Below are 20,484 nucleotides of genomic sequence, written 5' to 3'. Positions count from 1 at the left end.
ATTCACACACACACACACACACACACACACACACGCACGCACGCACGCACACACACACACACACACACACACACACGTACGTGTGTCGATACGGAAATGCAATAAAATAATCTTAAACGCGACGTTGAACCCAATTTCACCACACCTTGGGTTGCGGTATGCAAATGTATGTTGTTATTACGAGTTATCTCCCTTTGTCCAATATGTCAGCTTCCATGATTCTCAATGTGACATTTCATACACAAACGTGATTCGGTGAAACCAGTGTCTGTCCACTGTGACGAGCTATATGTTAATGTTGGAAAAGCAATTATGGCAGCGTATTACCGGAACTATGTAATTAAAAGGGTACGTGAACTTGATAATTACATAGTTTTCCAATCCACCAAAGTGGCAAAGCGTCGATCATTCGCCTACCGACCCGGGCGAACCCAACAACTGACAAGGTGGTCAGACTCTCTGATCTGCTTTATACTTATAGCATGTCATCGTAAGCCCTCAACGTTGGACGATGCTCGTGTTTTGTCAGTCTAATCCAGATTCGATTATTTAATGACCGCCTAGATATAATGTTGACCGCGGCGTAAAACAGCATTCAGCTATTACTAAACTCTGTCTGTACACATACGTCTTTGGTCTGACAGTGACACAAGGCAATGGGGTCAAGGTTAAGGACAACTTGATGCAGAGGCAGATTGAGGAAATGTTACGAAAACACAAATACAACTACAAGTTATAAGTATGACTTCAAATTTTAAAAAAAGCCATTAAATAAATAAATAATATTGTCAGCATGGGTGTTTTTAGTAATTATTGTTATGGAAGTGTCTAACACGTTGATCATGCCTTTATATCAGATTGTCCAGACCCTCAACAAGAAAGGCGCCGGATCCGCTGACTTGAAGAGAGATGTCCGTCAAATCATCAAGCTGTCTCAAGCTACCAAGAAATATCGGTACCGAGCTAGTCTGCATGGTCTAAGAAAAGTTATATATAAATGTTGAGATATGTGATCAGAGCCCTCTTCTACAAAGTTGACATGTCGAGACAACAAAAACTTTAACCACTAGGCAGTGTCACTGCCATGTGCTAGGCTGGAGATAAACCTGTTAATCTTCTTGTTTAGTTTGCCTACTTAAGCCTTATTTTATTCCTTTGAAGTCTCTCACAGAGGTTATTATGAAAATTATGAGCACACATATCAACATGAGCAATTCAAGACATACCTGTAATTTTTAACACACTTGGTTTATCTCTTTCTCAAAGACTAATCATGTAACAGTATACATATCATGAATGAAAGATGTTTCTAGACACACGTAGGTATTAATTTTGCCAATTTATTATCACAGAGTAAATCGCGCTTTTCTGTGCAGAAATGCTTCCCTTGGGCATGCCAGAATACTATGATTGTCGAATTTAATCTAAGATTCTCCCTGATTATGAAAAAAGTTTATGATCCACATACTACTGATGAGGTATGTAGTGGTAAGCAACTAGGAGCTGCATCACTCTTAATGATCTTACTTACCGGTAACATCGGGGCTAGAATAGGTCTTCAGCCACCCATGCTTGCCGTAAAACACGACTATGCTTGTCGTAAGAGGCGACTAACGGAATCGGTGGACAGGCCCGTTGACTTGGTTGATGCATGTCATCAATCCCAATTGCGTGGATCGATGTTCATGTTGTCAATCACTGGATTGTCTGGTCCAGACTAGATTACCTACAGACCGCCGTCATATAGCTGGAATATTGCTGAGTGCAGCATTAAACAACAAACAAACAAATATACCATCGTTGTACAGGTGTACTGATCCCCAGCTGCAGGTGTCAGTAGGGGCAGGTGACGGAGGGAGGCAGCTGGACATGGCAAGTGTTGAGACAGAACTACAGCAGGTATGTCACAGCAGGCTGTGATAGAGAATTGTGTTATTTTGTGGTTTTTACCTAAATATTTCTTTGGATTGAATATGTGCATGAATGTGCAACTGATAAACCCCATAACCAAGATGTGGTTGAAGAGGAAGAGTGCATGACAATACCAACTTTACCAATACTTTAGACATGTAAGGTATCAGATAGAAAAAAAGTCACAGCTGTAATGGTAGCTAAGGACGAACGTCCTTGGAATACCACTACTGATACATTGTCATCCTTCCATGAAGCAGATTCGGTTCTCTTGGACACAACACAGTAGAGTCAGGCATCCCCCCTTTCATGGACAGACAATTTTTATAATGTCAACTCTTCAGACACACTCAGAATGGTTGTTCTCCATCCTATTCTTCTTAGCATCCATCTTGAATCCAGATGAGCATGAAGAGCAACTCCTTATGCCTGAAGGCTTCGGCCAAGCTACAACATTCCCAGAATGAGTACTCTTTGGGCTTAAAAATATAAAAGAATTAGTTCTCAGGCAATGGTTTTGGAAAATACAGTGCGTATGGGCGGTGCCCTTTTCTTTTTCTTTTTTTAGATGTGCAAACTAGTATGTAACCAAATAAACAGTTGTTTAACCAAACAAACAGTTGTGTTCTAACCTGGGAAAGGACCTCCCAACATAATATTTGACTGGCGTAGGACTTATTTGAGGATTTTTTTGTTTTTTATAAAAAAGGAAATAATTCCAAAACATGCAACAAACTTTATGATGATGTGGGCGGTGCCTGAGAAACAAGACTATTAATTTTTTTGCCTTGGGGGATACATAAACTCATTTGAAGGGACTTAAGTCTTCAACTTTGAAGTCACCATGAGGCGCGGCTGTTTCGGCGGTGTCCTAAACCATTACCTGCTATCATCTGCCTTGAGCATGTTGTCTCAGTATTTGTTTGAAGACCCTTGTCTGGGTGTTGTCAGTCATTTCCTCTACTCGTCTCAGCATGCCTTATGCACTCAGGGTGTGTTCGATAGTTTTGACAAAGCGTTAATGGAGATGCCATTGGAATATTTGACAGAAAAACACGCAAAACTTAAAAAAAAAAAAATATATATATATATATATATATATATATATATATATATATATATACTTGGGTGGGCATACTTATCCTGTGTCACACACTATATGCCCAACCAACCATCCCTGTAACAGTTACACCAGTCTATCTGCTCTAAGAAAGAGCAGGGTATGTCAGGTGACCAGGTCACACAGGGTCAGATCGTACATCAGTGCGTGACCCGGTGTTTAGGTGGTGACCATGGTGATGAGTGGGATGTGTTAGGGTGATTTGCTTATTTTTAAAGCTGGAAACTTTGTTCTAAGCCTTTTTCACAACAGGATCTAAGAAGAAGGAAGAAAAGATTGAATAAGTATATAAATATAAAATTTATTATTAATTATAGTACATTCTGTCAAAATGTCTTGACCCTGCTGACATTAGGAAACAGGAAATTCCAATGTGACGTATTATGACCACCCAATCTCACTAAAATCAGATCTTAGTTCTCGCTGCTGCTAAACATAGATCTGAGGACATCCTGTTACGGGTCACGTCAGAACGACCTTTCGCGAACTTTGACTGACCACTGAAACGAAGAACAAGAAGTCGACATCAGCCAATTAGAAAGCAGCTTTCTCGAGCTTTGCGGCACTCGTTTCAACCTGGCGACTTCCATTTCAGACTACGCTTGAAAAATATGTTGACACTGTTCTCGATTAAAATTTTGAAAACTGAACATAAGAACAACCCGGAAAGTCTAACATGTGGTTACGATTGTATTGCAGTGCTTCCCACGTACTGTGCAACGCCTCCTCCGTTCAAATGTTTATCCTACGGAAGCGAGAGCCAGACGATAGTTTTGACGGTAACTGTCGTTCGGAATACCCTTGGTTAACGTTTTTGAGGTTGCATGTTTAGAAAACACATTCTGACTGTCACTTTCATGATCTGGTAAGCAATGCTTTGATTGGTCGGATGAAAGGTCGTTCTGACGTGACCCGAAATGGGATGTCCTCAGATCTTTGTTTAGCGATAGCGAGAACTAAGATTTGATTTTAATGAGATTGTATGACCACCTACTATGTTCTTTTATGAATGCCGCCACTGGTCTTTTAGCATGATTTGATGACTATTTTTAAGGTAATTATCTGAGCATATTTGCATCAAACTTACGTGAATGCAATTTTGCCTGAACAAAATAAGAAAATATATAGCTCTGACTTGAGTAGACATCATTATAAATAAATCAGTTTTTGCTGGGGAATGCCTAAGATTGTGTCTATGTTTTTATTACAGGATGCACACACAGACATCGAAGCAGTGACAGCAGACAAGAGAAACCTATACATCAAAATCAAGAATCATAAGTTTAACCAGGTAAAACACCCTCTCTTTAAACACAGAGAGTGGAAATGCATCTGTCCCGATTGAATATCACTCAACACAATCACCTGATTTTGTTTCCTCATACAGGCTTTGCATATTTTTTCTTCCTATATTTTATGGGGCAGTGGGGTGGCTAAGTGGTTAAAGCGTTCACTTGTCAAGCTGAGGGCCCTGGTTCGATTCCCTACAAGGGTACAATGTGGGAAGCCCATTTCTGATGTCCCCCACCATGATATTGCTGGAATATTGATAAAAACAGTGTAAAATCCAACTCACTCACTCACTCACTCACTCACTCACTCACTCACTCACTCACTCACACTCACTCACTCACTCACTCACTCACTCACTCACTCACTCACTCACTCACTCACTCACTCACACTCACTCACTCACTCACTCACTCACAGTAAACTTGCCATGACAGTAAACCTTGCTTTGATAGCAAATGTTTATACTATGTTGTAGGCAGTAAAATATCTGAGAGGGAATGTTGGACCCCTCCCTTTTCAAAATTGCTGGATCCACCCTTGATGTTTCAGCACATCCTTAGGACAATTCAGCATCAGAAAGAGCTGTATGGTTATAAATCTGAAGATGATCTCAGGACCGTCACAGGACAGCACATGGTTGTAGAGTACAGGTGAGTCTCTTTGTAGCAAACAAGTCGTCACACTATAAGATGATCACAGGTTCTTGTTTGTTTTTTCAACGTTTTTTGTGTATTTTGCCTGTTCTTTTACATATTGATTTGATAATTGGGTCAGTGGGATAGCCCAGTGGTTAAAGTGTTTGCTGTTCCCACATGAGACTCCCAGGTTTGATTCTCCACATGGTTGCAGGGAGTAAAGCTATTACTCTTCCCTCTTGATTTCAAAGTGGTCAGACCCGTGAAGATTCAGGGTTGAATAGGTCTTCAGCAACCCACGCTGTAAAAGGCGACTGTGCTTGTCGTATGAGGCGACTAACGGGATCAGGTGGTCAGGCCCGCTGACTTGGTTGATGCATGTCATCGATCCCAATTGCAAGGATCGATGCTCATGATATTAATCACCGGATTGTCTTGTCAAAACTCGATTATTTACAGAATGCCGTCATTTAGCTGGAATATTGCTGAGTGCGGTGTTAAACAACAAACCAACCAACCAAATGAAAGTGGTCAAGTTTGATTTATGCTTACTTTCAGTTCACCAAACATAGCAAAGCCTTTCCACACTGGACATCTGCGGTCAACCATTATAGGAAACTTTGTCTCCAATCTGTTTGAAGCTGTAGGTCACAGGGTCACTCGGCTCAACTACCTCGGTGACTGGGGAACTCAGTTTGGTAACTATGACAACCAATAGTGGGAAGGAATAGTATTTTCAGAGATGTATACAGTCAAATGTCTACAAGTAGAAAACAGATGAATAGAAAAAATAGTTAAGTAGATGTTTTGTTTATTTATTTATCATTTTTAAACCCCTAATAGTGTATACACTGTTGACTGTTAGACAGCAAACAGAATACAGTTTATCCTCATAACATACAATCATGTACAATTAATTGTTATTTTTTCAGCCACACATAAACTCGATTAAGTACATGGTTTCCATAAGTAAATTCCACTGTATTTCAATGGCTAACCAAGCAGAATTTGGTGTGTTTATGTTTCAAAAACCTAAAGAGAGTTAGACCACACACACCATGCTACTGTTTTGGGATTATCCGATAAAAGAATGAGTAGAGCAGGTGTTGCATTATTGCACTGAACAGTATCACTGATATGTTTTTACATTTATACCTCCATAAACGGAAATAATTTTGAAGTCAAATCTTAATAGATGTCCCTGCTTATTTTGTCCTGACAGGCCTACTGTTGACTGGTTACCATAGATACGGAGATGCACACAAGTTGTCTGTAGACCCCTTGCTCCATCTGTTTGAGGTGAGGGTTTCGGTTTAATACATGTAGTGTTAATTCCAGTAGGTGAAAACCAGGGGAGGGGTAGCCCAGTTGTTAAAGCATTCGATTCCCCACATGGGAACATTGTTTAAAGCCCATTTCTGTTGTCCCCCACCATGAAAATTATATTGCTGGAATATTGCTAAAAGCAGCGTAAAACCTCACTCACAAACGAGCAAGTGAACGATATGATATGGAGTATTGGAGCCTCTGTATGTTTAACGCAGGTATACGTCAAGATAAATCATGATGTTCAAGCAGAGAAAGCTAAGGGGGAGAGACACACATATGAAGAAGCCCTGGCAACGTTCTCTCGTCTAGAGACAGGTAATGTACCTCTCCACATGTTACCCACATCTGGTGATGCAGTTTCCCGGTCCCAATACATCTTGCAGTGATGCCAATTGTTACGATGTGGGCAGAATAATTACAGTATTTTGAACCCAATTCCACAAATATGAGTAGACCACACATTATTTCTTTTCGTTTCAGGGGCCTGCACCCCCTACTGAAAAGAAGCCGAAAAAAAAATTGAACATAAAGATATTTATTTATATTACATCCTGCCAGTAATATACACATGTAGACCCTCAATAAAGAATTTAACATATAAATTCAATGTCTACATCAGTGATTCACGAAGCCAGCTGCAGTTTTAACTCTATGATTTTTCAAATGAACGAACGAACAAACGAACAAATGGATGGCCTTAAGTGAAATATACTTCTAATAAAAGTTAAAGTTCACCTGATTTTTTTCAAATGACAATACCTAATCTGTCATCACACCAGGGAACTGAGCATGACATTTGAGTGCTGACTGTTCCAAAGACATGGGTAATAATAATTTAGTGCCATGAGCATCCATCTTATCAGAATCAGATGTTAGTGCTCTTGTAGATTAATGAGATAGTGATGGGAATTACTCATGTGCACTTCTATCCTGTGTTACAGGTGATGTTGATGTCGTGAACACGTGGAAAGAGTTTCGACACGTCAGTCTGGCAGAATACAACAAGATATATCAGGTCATTACTATGTTTAGTTATACCAGTATTAAGATTCTTGCAATAATTGATTAATCTGTACCATGTGACAAAACAATACATTTTAATGTAGACCCCGAAATCATATGACTGACACTGACCTTGAATATTGACTCATCACATGATCAGTATTGACCTGTCACGTGATGAATAATGACTCATCTGCTGGAATACAAGGCCACCTCAGGGGTCAGGTTGTTGGGTCCTTGTTTTCAATTATTGACATCAACAAGAGTAATTTTTGTATATTGATACCATGTTTAGAACCTGTAGGGATTTATTGTTAAAATAGGTCCCCAGCAACCTATGCTGTAGTTTATGACCAGTCCCTTAGGTTAGAACTCACATGTCACCTGGAATGTGGATTGTTTGGACCATGACACTGATTACTCTCTGTTGACCTTGACAGAGGCTCGGGATACGGTTCAGCGAAACCCACACTGAGTCTATGTATGACGAGGCGACCAAGACACTGATGAAGCATCTCACTCAAGCTAACATATTACACACAGAGTAAGTACAAGATATATGTCTACACTGAGCATCAATAAGATGCCCATCCTCGATAATACAGTATGTCATATCTCATTCTGTGCTAACCTCTCGTTTAGGAGAAGCATTTTTATTGTTTTTTTATTTCAATTTCTTGAACGAGAGACATTTTGTGCAAAGTTTCTGTAAGAACAATGGAGATGGTGATGACTGCCACTTCTGAAATGAAAGGGAGAATGGATCCAGGTGTTTATGATGATAGAATGGATAATTGAGGATGTATCCTGCCAAGACCTGATTTTTTTATTCATAAGGAGAGTTAAGGTCTAGAATTACATACCTAATTTATTCATACGTTTGTACCGTCAATACTTTGCAGGTCATGTCCATATGCACCTTCCCGAGGGAGTTAACTGACTGTAAAAGACACGTTTCCACCATTGCTGAACCTTTGTTAGATTGTAGCGCCACCAGTGGCTATTAAGAGTTATGTCCCTTCTATGTCCTTCCTTTTAACCAATCAGATTCCACCTCTCATATCACTTGCATTTGCTTCAAACAAAATGGTGGTGCTAGAGACCATATAATAGATTATTATTATATGGTCTCTGGTGGCGCCCAGTCAAAATGATCTGATCGATAAACAAATTCTATATTGTGATAATACAGATCTTACTTTGTGAAGTGCATCAAATCACGTGATAACCTTGATTAAAAAGATTAGGAAAATATCTGCTGATGCCAAGTTGGTGGTACACATGCTATGCAAATCCTGCAATCGGCCGAAATCTGTCCGGCAGTTTACGAACCTGATGTCTAGTCTGTCTGTCTGTCTGTCTTCTATGTATATATTCATTTGTCCAACCAAAATATAACTCCATAATTCCAGCCTAGTTTAGCAAGGTTGGGAACTGGACTTTTGTAGTCAGTTAACTCCCTTGCCTCAGGAAGATGGTACATATGCTGCAATCTCTGTCCCTACATAATGCAGGCAGATGATGTATCATTAAACATGCACTTGAATTGTCCTTCCACAATGATATTACAGAAGAGAGAAGCAATCAGTTTTGCCTTTGCATCCATCCTTTAGCCAATCTTTGTGTAAGTTTCAATAAATATCAAATGTTGTGTGTTCTTAAAGCAATCAACCGGTTACTATTTCAGTGATGCTGGAGTTGGCTATGTGGAAATAGCCAAGAGGAAGAACGAGGAAAAGACCGAGGAGATGGAGAAGGTGAAACTAGTCAAGAGTGATGGCACCAGTCTGTATCTGTCCCGGTAATTGAGTTCATTCAACTTACCAATGTCATTGAAGTCAGATCTTAGTTCTCGTTACCGCTAAAAAATGGTCTGAGGATAACCCATTACAGGTCATGTCAGAACGACCTTTCAACTAACAATTAGGAGCATCGCTTACCAGATCAGGAAAGTGACCGTCAGAATGTGTCTTCTAATCATGCAACATGGAAAATGTTAACAGGGGGACAACAGTTACGTGCTATACAACAGATTCCATCCAAATCTTTGTCTATCTGTGGCTTCAATAGGATAAACACTTGAAATGGAAGATACTTTGCTTAGCCCATGGGAAGTACTGCCATACAATGTCTGCCATCTACATGACCTGTAACATGATGTCCTCAGATCTAACGGGATCGGCTGGTTGGTTGATGCATGTCATCGTATCCCAATTGTGCGGGTCGATGCTCATGACATCAGTCACTGGATTGTCTGGTCCAGAATTGATTATTTACAGACCGCTGTCAAACAAAAAAATGAACCATGTCAAAGTGTAAGCACTGCTTCCGACCTGACTCCCACACTAAGCTGACACACTGGTTAATATATAACTAAATTTTATTAATTAATGTGGCATTGAGCCGAACTCACTCAGCTAACCATACACAAAAATTGTTTCTACTTTTTAAGTTTTGAACTCCAAGTCTGACTTCAAAAACAAATCAGTCTTCCATAACCTGAAACTGTCTCTCTGATATCATCCGTGTTCTCATCTGTCCGTCATCAGTTATCATATCATCTGTCCGTCGTCAGTTATCATATCATCTGTCCGTCATCAGTTGACATATCATCTGTCCGTCATCAGTTATCATATCATCTGTCCAATATCAGTTGTCATATCATCTGTCTGTCATCAGTTATCATATCATCTGTCTGTCATCAGTTGTCATATCATCTGTCCTGCATCAGTTATCATATCATCTGTCCGACATCAGTTATCATATCATCTGTCCGACATCAGCTGTCATATCATCTGTCCGACATCAGTTGTCATATCATCTGTCTGTCATCAGTTGTCATATCATCTATCTGTCATAAGTTGTCATATCATCTGTCTGTCATCAGTTATCATATCATCTATCCCACATCAGTTGTCATATCATCTGTCCTTCAACCCATATCATATCATCTGTCCGTCATCAGTTATCATATCATTTGTCCGACATCAGTTATCATATCATCTGTCTGACATCAGTTATCATATCATCTGTACGTCATCAGTTTGTCTGATGTCAACTATGATGGCTCGCATATTTTCACTTTTTGAGTTTTAAACTTAAAGCCTTTTATCCAAACCTAAGGCAAACTATCTGATATCAGCTGTAATATCGGCTGTGATATCGGCTGTGATATCTGCTGTGATATCCGCTGTGATATCGGCTGTAATATCGGCTGTGATATCAGCTGTGATATCAGCTGTGATATCCGCTGTGATATCGTCTGTGATATCGTCTGTCTGATGTCTCTATGATTCCATCTGTACAGGGATATAGCTGCGGCAGTCGACCGGGTCAACAAGTACAAATTTGACAGGATGCACTATGTGGTAAGTACTCCCAACACTATAGGAAGGTTCAAGATGCCTTTGTTCTACATGCTATAACAAATGTTATATTTGGGATGACATTTTCTTATTAAAGTACAAATTCCTGTACATTCTGGGGGTTGTGGGCCATCCCGATTCGAAACCCACACTCACAGAGCGAGGCACCTACTCGCCATTGATATAAGCCTTGATGGCTGAGTTGGTCAGATCGCTGATGATGTATGCTGATCATTTGGTCCTGGATGGCAAGTACTAGAAGTACTAGAATCTGTACTTTACTGAGAAAGTGTAATCCCAAATATATCATATGTTACATATGGGTTAGAACAGGTCTTCAACAACTAATGCTTGTCATAAGAGGCGGCTAACGGGATCAGGTGGTCAGGCTTGCTGACTTGGTGGATGCATGTCATTGTATCCCAATTGCATATATCGATGCTTATGTGTATTCATCCAATCTCATTAAAATCAGATCCTAGTTCTCACTACTGCTTATGTCCAGGCTGTCCAAGGCATTGCAGTTTACTGTGCAGAGTTGCATCCCTTGTCTGTACAAGGATCTGATGTGATCAAATGAGAAAATACACTACCAAAACTTGGAAGAAATTGGTCTATATCAAAGTACATCCCATACGGATGGGAACCCAGCATTATGAATTTAAACAGATTTTTTTATATTAATATTAATAGTCACCTGGAACACGATTTGCAGGTGGACCACAGCCAGAGAAACCACTTCCTGCAGCTCCAGAGCGTCCTTGACCTTCTGGGTCACCATTGGAGCCAACAGCCTCACTTCCACATCCCGTTTGGTCGTGTGGAAGGCATGAGTACTCGTCGTGGGGAGGTCGTGTTTCTGCGTGACCTCTTGGACGAGGCCCAGGGTCGGATGAGGCAAACGCTGATTGAGAAAAACAGTAGGTCCTACATAGGGTGTTCCATGTACATATAGGCCATGGGTGTCCAGGCTGTCTCGGGCATAGCAGTTTACTGTGCAGAGTTGCATCCCTTGGCTGTACAAGGATCTGATGTGATCAAATGAGAAAATACACTACCCAAATTTTGATAGGAACATTTCCATTATTAATGGTACACCAAAACTTGGAAGTAATTGGTCTATATCAAAGTATTCTTTCTAAATGAAAAAGAGGCGTAACAATCTTCACTTCTAATTTCTTCTTAGTCTCACCACTATCTCTTACACTTGTGTGTTCTAGCAACTCGGGCGGACATTGACGTGGAGGGGGTTGCAGATACTTTGGGGATCTCCTCCATCATCGTCCAGGACCTGAAGGAGAGGCGCACCAGCAACTACAAGTTCAGCTGGGAGCGCATGCTCAACTTTAAGTCAGACTCCGGCGTCTTTCTACAGTATTGTCATGCCAGACTCTGCAGGTCTGTGAACCATGGACCCTGGCTATACATGTATAGTAGTCTAGTGGTTGTAGTGTTTGTAAACCGATATCCCTACTTTGTCTGAAATGAGCTGACTATTGCTTTGTTGTAAGTGGCAAATAATGGGATCAGGTGGTCAGGCTGACTGACTTAGTTGATGCATGTCATCATATATCAAAAGACCCGTGAAGATCTGGGTTAGAATAGGGCTTCTGCAACCCATGCTTGCTGTAAAAGGCGACTATGCTTGCCGTAGGAGGTGACTAACGGGAGCGGAGGGTCAGACTCGTTGACTTGGTTGATGATGGATGTCGTCGTATCCCAATTGTATGGATCGATGCTCATGATATTAATCACTGGATTGTCTGGTCCAGACGCAATTATTGCAGACCGCCATCATATAGTTGGAATATTGCTGAGTGCTGCGTTAACCAACCAACAAACTTCCGATTGACCAGTATCGAGAACTTTCCAAGTTTGTGGTAGAATGTAACTTAAAGCATTCATGTTTTATGCAATGTAAACCACTGCTTTAGTACTTATCTAAGTTTGATCAGATTGAAGTATCCACCCTTGTTTCAATTTGTGCCTCAGCATACAGAGATCCTTCATTGACGAAGATGCTGATGTTGGTGATGGCCGACAATTGAGAGAAGAAACCGCCGGTCGACTCATCCTGCATCTAGCCAGGTCAGTAACTGGTAGTCCAACCTACGACAGATGACAACGACTGGAGGTACTGGCTGAACAGCTCTGGGTTCAAATAATTTCAGCTTTTTGCAGAGTACTCTTCTTGTGTATCTTCCTAAGGCAAGGGAGTTAACTGACTATAAACGTCCATTATTCAGTTACCTCCCTTGCCTCGTGAAGCTGCTTCTTCTGTTTTTATCCCCCGCCGCGCGAAAGCGCGAAGCGGGGGATATAGTATTCACGACCGTCCGTACGTCCGTCCGTACGTCCGTCCGTACGTCCCACCTGTTTGTTGCCGCGATATCTCAAGAACTAAACACTGGATTGTCTTCATATTTGGAACTATGGTGTATATACAGACTCCGCAGACACCAGTCGGTTTTGGTGACCTTGACCCCATTTTCAAGGTCACAGCAGGCATATCTGCTTTTGGAGTTGGAAAACGGTGTTGCCGCGATATCTCAAGAACTAAACACTGGATTGTCTTCATATTTGGAACTATGGTGTATATACAGACTCCGCAGACACCAGTCGGTTTTGGTGACCTTGATCCCATTTTCAAGGTCACAGCAGGCAAATCTGCTTTTGGAGTTAGAAAACAGTGTTGCCGCGATATCTCAAGAACTAATCGCTGGATTGTCTTCATATTTGGAACTATAGTGTATATACAGACACCGCATACACCTGTCAGATTTGGTGACCTTGACCCCATTTTCAAGGTCACAGCAGGCAAATCTGTTTTTGGAGTTGGAAAACGGTGTTGCCACAATATCTCAAGAACTAATCGCTGGATTGTCTTCATATTTGGTACTATGGTGTACAGGCGGGGGATATTTCGTCACTCTGTGACAAATACTTGTTTTTAGCTGAAACCTATTTTATTCCCATGAAAGGCTTTGGACCACGTCATCACAACTCAGATCAGGCCTCCCATATATTTACATGTATGCTTATTTGTAATAAATACATTAAGAGACAGAAAACAAAAAGGGAGGAATAGAGAAACTTAGCATTGCTCATCATTCAGAATTGTCATTCCTGTCATTTCAGTTGGACACTTATGTCCCTCCCTCACACATGAATGTAATGGGCCAATATGCTGTGTGCTGGTGGGGACACGGGTGGCCCAGTCGTCTAAGGCGCTGCAATTCGCTGTGCAGAGTGGCGTCCCTTGGGCATGCCAGAAACCTATGATAGTGGGTTCGAATCCCGGTTCGCCCCGATTATGTTTCTAGGTTTGTCAGCACCATACCCATGCTCTTGGGTTTCACCGAATGGTTAATGTTTAAGACCTGCATCACTTCGGGCTTTCCTTCCACATTAAGCTGACACGCTGTGATATAACTGGAATACTGTTAAAAGCGACGTTAAACCCAACTCACTCACTCACTCACCCACCCACTGTGTGCTAGTGATGCAGGAAATGAAAGTAGGCTGTGTATAACTCGTCTCTGTGCCTGACCATGTGCATATGGGTGCCTGATACTGAAGCAGTGTGTAGAGTAGATCCCCCACAAGTTTATTTCACATGAAATGCTGCTCATTGGTCTGCGCTTGGACCAGGTCAGTGCTTGATTCGTTGGTTTAAAACAGCAAGTTTGTTTGTTTGTTTGTTTTTGTTAATATTCCAGCTATATGACGGTGGTCTGTAAATATTCGAGTCTGGACCAGACAATCCAATGATTGACATCATGATCGATGACATGCATCAACCAAATCAGCGAGCCTGACCACCCGATCCCGTTAGTCACCTCTTGTGACAAGCATAGTCGACTTTTATGGCAAGCATGGGTTGCTGATAACCTATTCTACCCTGGATCTTCATGGGTCGAAAACAGCAAGTACCCTGTATAGCAGCCATATACATTCACAGGTGATAGGGGTACATTGTGCATACAAACCCATGAAGTATTGATGTTAAATTTGTACATTGGAAGAAAGTGCAGTATTCTTTTAGAATTAATTTTGACTGTCTTCAACATTGCCTTGCGAATAAAACATGTTGGTTTGGCATGATCATGTGGTTGAGCCTATCTCAGCCTGGGCAATGGTGTTTTTCATTTACTTCTGCCTATGCCAATTCATGAGATCGGTATCTAGGGTTAGGGTATTTCTGTGAACAAGACATTTATTTGTTCCTACAATTGTTTTCTGCATGTTTCAGTTATCCTGATGTCGTACAAGAATCACTCCGAAGTCTCGAGCCGTACCACATCGTCCATTATCTCTTCAGATTAGGGTAGGTAGTGAAACTGAATATTATTTATGAATATTATGCTTTCATTTTTCACTTATAGGAGAACTGGAGCCAAGTTATCTTGGGTTGTGCAGAGTTACATCCTTTTGTCATGCCAGGATCCACTGGTCTGTTTGAATCACAGAATTGCCATGATTATATTCCAATGTCTTTCAGCATCTTTCCAATAATCATATAAACGTCTAAGACCTGTATCACTTTAGGCTCATCCCACATCAAGCTGACATGCAGTGATAAAAAACTTAATTTAAAACAGAACTAAACTCAACTCACTCAGAACACTTTGAGAAGACATCACATAATATCATGGAGAATTGGCTTAAACTCATACTGGTCTGTTTGGCAATGAAAAAATGGAACTGGGATTTGTGGTGGTTACCATGGTAACTCAGTTCCTAGAAGGAATGCATCAAGGTGTATTGTAACAGTATTACATAGCAAATCACACCTGGACCAGAACATTGAATCTCTCAGAACCTACAAAAGGGCAATCTATTTTCACTTTGCATTCTTCAGGCATATGATCAATGCAGCGTACAAACACCTACCAGTTAAAGGTCAAGACGCTGCCACTGCACAGGTAAGAACAGCATCACTTCTCGGAGAAGACTTAACAGTATTGCTCTTTTTCACACTCACTTGAATCTGATTTGGATGCTTCTGTGACTACCGCTAAACAAAGATCTGAGGACATCCCATTACGGGTCACGTCAGAACGACCTTTAGCGAATTTTAACCAATGAAATGACTGACAAGAAATCGAAATTAGCCAATCAGAAGGCAGCTTTCTCGAGCTTTATGACACTAGTCAAACTGGTGACTACTCTTCGAAACATATTTTGATGTATTCTCTATTAAAAATATTTGAAATTTGAAAGGGATTTCACCTTATCAAAGATTTATATCAATACTGTATTCTTGGATGCTCTAGTTCAGACAAAAGCCTAGGTATTTTCTACAAATGTGTAAGTATTGAAGGCGACTGATCAATGTTAAGACCTTGAAACCTAAATTATTTGTTTTGATTTACTGCAGGCCCGACTGGCCCTGTTTGACTGCAGCCGCCAGACACTCTCTAATGGCCTCACGCTCCTGGGTATCACACCACTACAGAAAATGTAACAAACCTGCTGTTGTCATTCCTGTAGTAACAAACAATAAAATCATGTACTTAGATTCTGGTGTAGATCTTATTGAGAGGACATTGGTAGACCATAACTCAAGATCCTTATGTCGCACCCCGACCATGTCATGTTGCTGACAGTGTAGCCTCTTTGGTATGTGGACAAAATGTTGCCCAGAATGGGACAGAGTATGTTAATATATTTGGGCACAAGTCATCTCAGTACCCAGCTATGCATCCCGGAATGAGTAGGGAATATGTAGCAGGGTCTGGAGTCATCCCACAGATAACATCCTTGCCTTGTCAGCTTGCTGATGATGATAAATCTCTGACATGTGGACAAGGCATCAGGTCTGTGGTGCTAATACCATCCCATTGTGGCCGCTTCACTTACAACATTAAAATTCTATTTTTGTAAAAAGTACAATGGTGTTCCATATTTATTCAAATAATACTGACATTGGCGTTATGAGAATCAATGCTTGAACGAAACATCATAGTCACCATCAATGCTGGCTTACATTATAAAAACTACATGTATTTTATACATAAAGACTTTATTTTTTTCCTCGTACATAAAATATCAGTGATGAAAATAAAAGAAATGGTCAATGTTCATGATTGATTTATGATGTCCTTCACTGATCCATGTGAAGACGAGGTCCAGAGAGCAATACTCTCCCTCACTTCCTCCAAGTCTATATACAACACGAGTGGCTCGACAACCACATTTCCACCGGCAGATATACACAGTACACTCAACGTCTCCCTCGGGGTGGCCCTCCTCTCCCTCGTCCGCGTCCACCTCGTCCTCGCCCACGACCCCGGCCACCTCGACCCATAGTAGCTGAATCAAAGAATAACAAATATTTGCAGTGAAAGACAATCTGATTAATCATTCAGTCTAGTTAGGACACAAGTAGTGATCTATTTGTTTGTTGTTTAATGCCACACTTGGCAATATTCTCAATTTATGACCACAACCTGTAAATAGTAGAATCGGAGTCAGTTGACTGATATAATGGGAAAACAGCCCAGGCCATCAGAGTATAATGACATGTTTTTGTTTGTTTGTTGTTTAACACCACACTCAGCAATATTCCAGCTACATGACTGTGGCCTGTAAATAATTGAGTCTGGATCAAACAATCCAATGACTGACATGAGCATCGATCTACACACATGGGATAGGATGATATGCATCAACCATATCGGCAAGTCTGACCACCCAATCTCGTTAGTCATTTCTCACGACAAACATGGGTTGCTGAACACCAATTCTAGTCTGGATCTTCATAGGTGATAAAGATGTTTTGTTTGTTTGTTGTTTAACGCCACACTCATCAATATGACGGTGGTTCATCATGAGATGTAACTTAACAAGTTGCATAGTCCTGTGTACATTGCCCAGGCATGGAAGTTTCTATGGCATATGTCCTGCCACACGCTGAAACACATATTACATGTGACGTCTCTTCAGGCAAGAGATCTTGTTGCAAAATATGCCTGTTCACACAGCAGTGAACATGTACCCGGTAGGGTGAGTTAGTTAGTGGCTGTTAACCTTCTAACACCTCATAGGGCAGCTTTGGTTGTATGTTCCCAAGTGAGCTGAGAATGAAATTCCAATGATCACTGATCCATTGACCAGGGTCATAATGTGGATTTAGCACAACATAAATACATGTATTATTATTATTATTTTAAAATATTTTTGTTATCATTATCATAAGCACTGGAATGCCAAATTTACCTTTGCCGTCCCTCTTCTTGTTGATTCTGGCCTTGGGTGTGTCATCTATGAGAAGTGTGTCAAGAGGCAAACTGTCGGGGAGGATGAAGTAACGGATGTTGTTACCACGAATACTGAGAGAGTCAATCTGTACTGGGTCCTTGTTCTTCACTGTCATTTTGACAGCCTTTAAATGTGTATTCATGCTTACATCAACACCTGCAAATGAAAATATACCATATTATCATAAAATTAATTTGGAATATAAAAATATTCTTGCTCACTTGTAGTGGTCATTTTTTGCAATAGGTGGACGATGCACAAGCTATAACATGTTCAGTGTAGAAAATTGATTGACACACAATTACCGATGTCACACATTGCAACCCTCCGATCCTTCTTACATCAAGCATGGACATGGGGCCAGTTTTGTTTCTTCATTCATTGACTCACACTGTAATATTCCAGATGCGTCAAAGCGGCCTTTAAATAATCAAGTGTCTACCAGACAAATCGTTGATTGACCATGTTAACTACAGTAAACGACAGTTTCTATGAACTGAAAGGGACAACAAATATTAGTTTGTTATAAACATATCTACAGCATATATAAAGCACATGGCTGGTACTAAAAAAAACACTTTGTTATAATCGTCTGTTCGTCATAAACGTAGTTTACTGTATATTCATCACGTCTGCAAATGTGACAGTTTGACATTAACACGAGTCATGCACTGGAAGTTGGAATACCTCTTTAAGTAAGAATATTTAACATGTTTAAGAACCTTATATCACGTTATGATTTTTTCCCCATTAAATTTGGAAGTAATGCTGTATCGATTTAAGACAATGAGATATGGAGATATGATACTCGAGATAACTGAGGATGACATTTGCTTCCCACAGGCATTTAAATCATAGACATATCCCTGTTGGATGTACCCAACCTGGCTTCTGAGTCTTCTGGTAAGCAAGGCCAAAGTAACTTGTAAGACACCAAGAAAATGTTAATTTGATAGCACATTCACCTGTGATGGTTCCATGAACCTGTGTACCATTCTTCAGCTCGACAGTCACTGTCTCGTGACTAAGTTTCATCAAGAATCTGAAAAGGAAACGTACCGTTACATTCAGTACTCATAATGTAAGCGGTCACAGTTGTCTCGAAACCTCAGCCAAAGCTGAACGTTATTTATTGTGTAACTGTAAAACAAACAGCTTTCTGTCACATAGAAGTATATGTACTTGCTGTCGTGTTTCAGGAATAATTATGGTAACTGCAAGTCTGCAAACAATATCTGCTGAAGATTATTTAGATTTAACTTTGCCCAGTAACTCGTTGCAGCTTTGTTGTTTAAACTGAATTGATCACAGAACTTACGATCGCTTATCTAACACCCAACCGTGAACAAATGTAAATACAATCATCCAACGGATGTATAAAATACACATAATCACTGAGACAGTTTCAATTTTTTCGACACCAATTCGAACAGTATCCGAGTAAAATTTTGAACAGCGAGGAAAACAATGTTGACATGGAGGCCGGCTTCGGTCAGTCCAAAAAAACACGCAATATCTCACGTCCAATACCAAAAATGCTGCAAATATGATAATGGTTGTGCATTCCTGTATCGATATTGAATTAATTGAGGTGGTTACTTACCTTACTAGCTTCATGATTGAATGGATTACAAAGTCACTATAAACATTAACAATGGCGGGTAAACGACACACAGACGCTTTCTCAAGCTCCAGGCATTGCGTTGCTCGACAAATTGTGGGTAGGCGAATCCCCCATCTATGAAAGGAGCTTTAAATAATTTTACCTTCGCGGGGAAGAGCTACATTAGATTTTATTGTTTCTAAATGACTGCTAGAGGTGGAACGGAACTAATATTAGCCCGACAAAAAAATATGGATCTTTCTCTTGTTATAGTTGTGATTTTGTCTTATTGGGGACAGGCATAAATAAACATATCACATTTCACAGATCGTAATGCAAAGTCAGATGTGTGTGATTTCATTCGTCCAAAACTTTTCTGTAACATCGTGTACTTAAAGGGGCACTGATCTAAAGCAATTCCCCGGGACTGGTTGTTGCCTTTGTCATTGTTTTTTTCCCCGTGAGTACACGGATGGTATAGCAGAAACCTAGACTAGTTCGCGACCTGTGCTGCGCAATTTGTTAGCGCATTTGTCACTTTTATTGATAGTATAAGGGCGTATGGTCACATCTATTAACAAAATGAAAAACAGTTTTGGAAATAATAAGGAAAAGTACGTATCTTTGTGGGTAGCATCGGTTATGGTGACAAAGTTTTGATAAGTCACTTGCTTGGTAATTGTGCGATTTTCGTTTACACTATTTTGACTTGCAACACAAAGTAAATATTTCTCCTGAGCATTGCTTATTTTATCGTGTTTATATATTTTACAGTCAAAATGTGCAAAATTTTCACTTAGGAAATTTATTAAAAGCCTGAATATTCAGTTATTTCACGAAATGACTGATAAATATGTCCGTCTGTATTATTATGATAACGAATTCCACACATTAAATGTTATGTTTAATATCATCACCAAGAGACTGAAAATGTTACCATGAAAAGTACATTTCTATATTGTT

The 20,484-nt window shown here is 40.3% G+C and overlaps 2 protein-coding genes across 2 annotated transcripts; one reads left to right on the top strand and one right to left on the bottom strand.

Moving 5' to 3' along the window:
* The first annotated feature begins 211 nt into the window (after positions 1 to 211).
* Positions 212 to 16,164, top strand: LOC139449443 (probable arginine--tRNA ligase, mitochondrial). The gene is made up of 18 exons (XM_071230843.1): positions 212 to 348; positions 858 to 955; positions 1,809 to 1,899; positions 4,242 to 4,322; positions 4,874 to 4,974; positions 5,518 to 5,657; positions 6,182 to 6,258; positions 6,504 to 6,603; positions 7,230 to 7,303; positions 7,731 to 7,834; positions 8,978 to 9,091; positions 10,598 to 10,658; positions 11,371 to 11,575; positions 11,876 to 12,053; positions 12,648 to 12,743; positions 14,908 to 14,982; positions 15,517 to 15,580; positions 16,036 to 16,164. The coding sequence occupies exons 1-18, from the start codon at positions 313 to 315 to the stop codon at positions 16,120 to 16,122; spliced, it is 1,782 nt and encodes a 593-aa protein (XP_071086944.1). The 5' UTR covers positions 212 to 312; the 3' UTR covers positions 16,123 to 16,164.
* A 474-nt stretch (positions 16,165 to 16,638) lies between these two features.
* LOC139449434 (small nuclear ribonucleoprotein Sm D1-like) lies at positions 16,639 to 19,630 on the bottom strand. Its single transcript, XM_071230830.1, has 4 exons — positions 19,522 to 19,630; positions 18,884 to 18,960; positions 17,877 to 18,074; positions 16,639 to 16,970 (listed from the first exon to the last, which is right to left on the bottom strand). Exons 1-4 carry the CDS (start codon positions 19,533 to 19,535, stop codon positions 16,882 to 16,884), a joined length of 378 nt encoding a protein of 125 aa, XP_071086931.1. The 5' UTR covers positions 19,536 to 19,630; the 3' UTR covers positions 16,639 to 16,881.
* Between the last annotated feature and the right edge of the window lie 854 nt (positions 19,631 to 20,484).

The sequence above is a fragment of the Haliotis cracherodii genome, unplaced genomic scaffold (genome assembly GCF_022045235.1).
Source record: "Haliotis cracherodii isolate W230 unplaced genomic scaffold, xgHalCrac1.p SCAF_10, whole genome shotgun sequence".
In the NCBI taxonomy this organism is placed as follows: domain Eukaryota; kingdom Metazoa; phylum Mollusca; class Gastropoda; order Lepetellida; family Haliotidae; genus Haliotis; species Haliotis cracherodii.
Note: the sequence above shows the minus strand (reverse complement) of the source record. Positions and strands in the feature narration are given on the sequence as shown.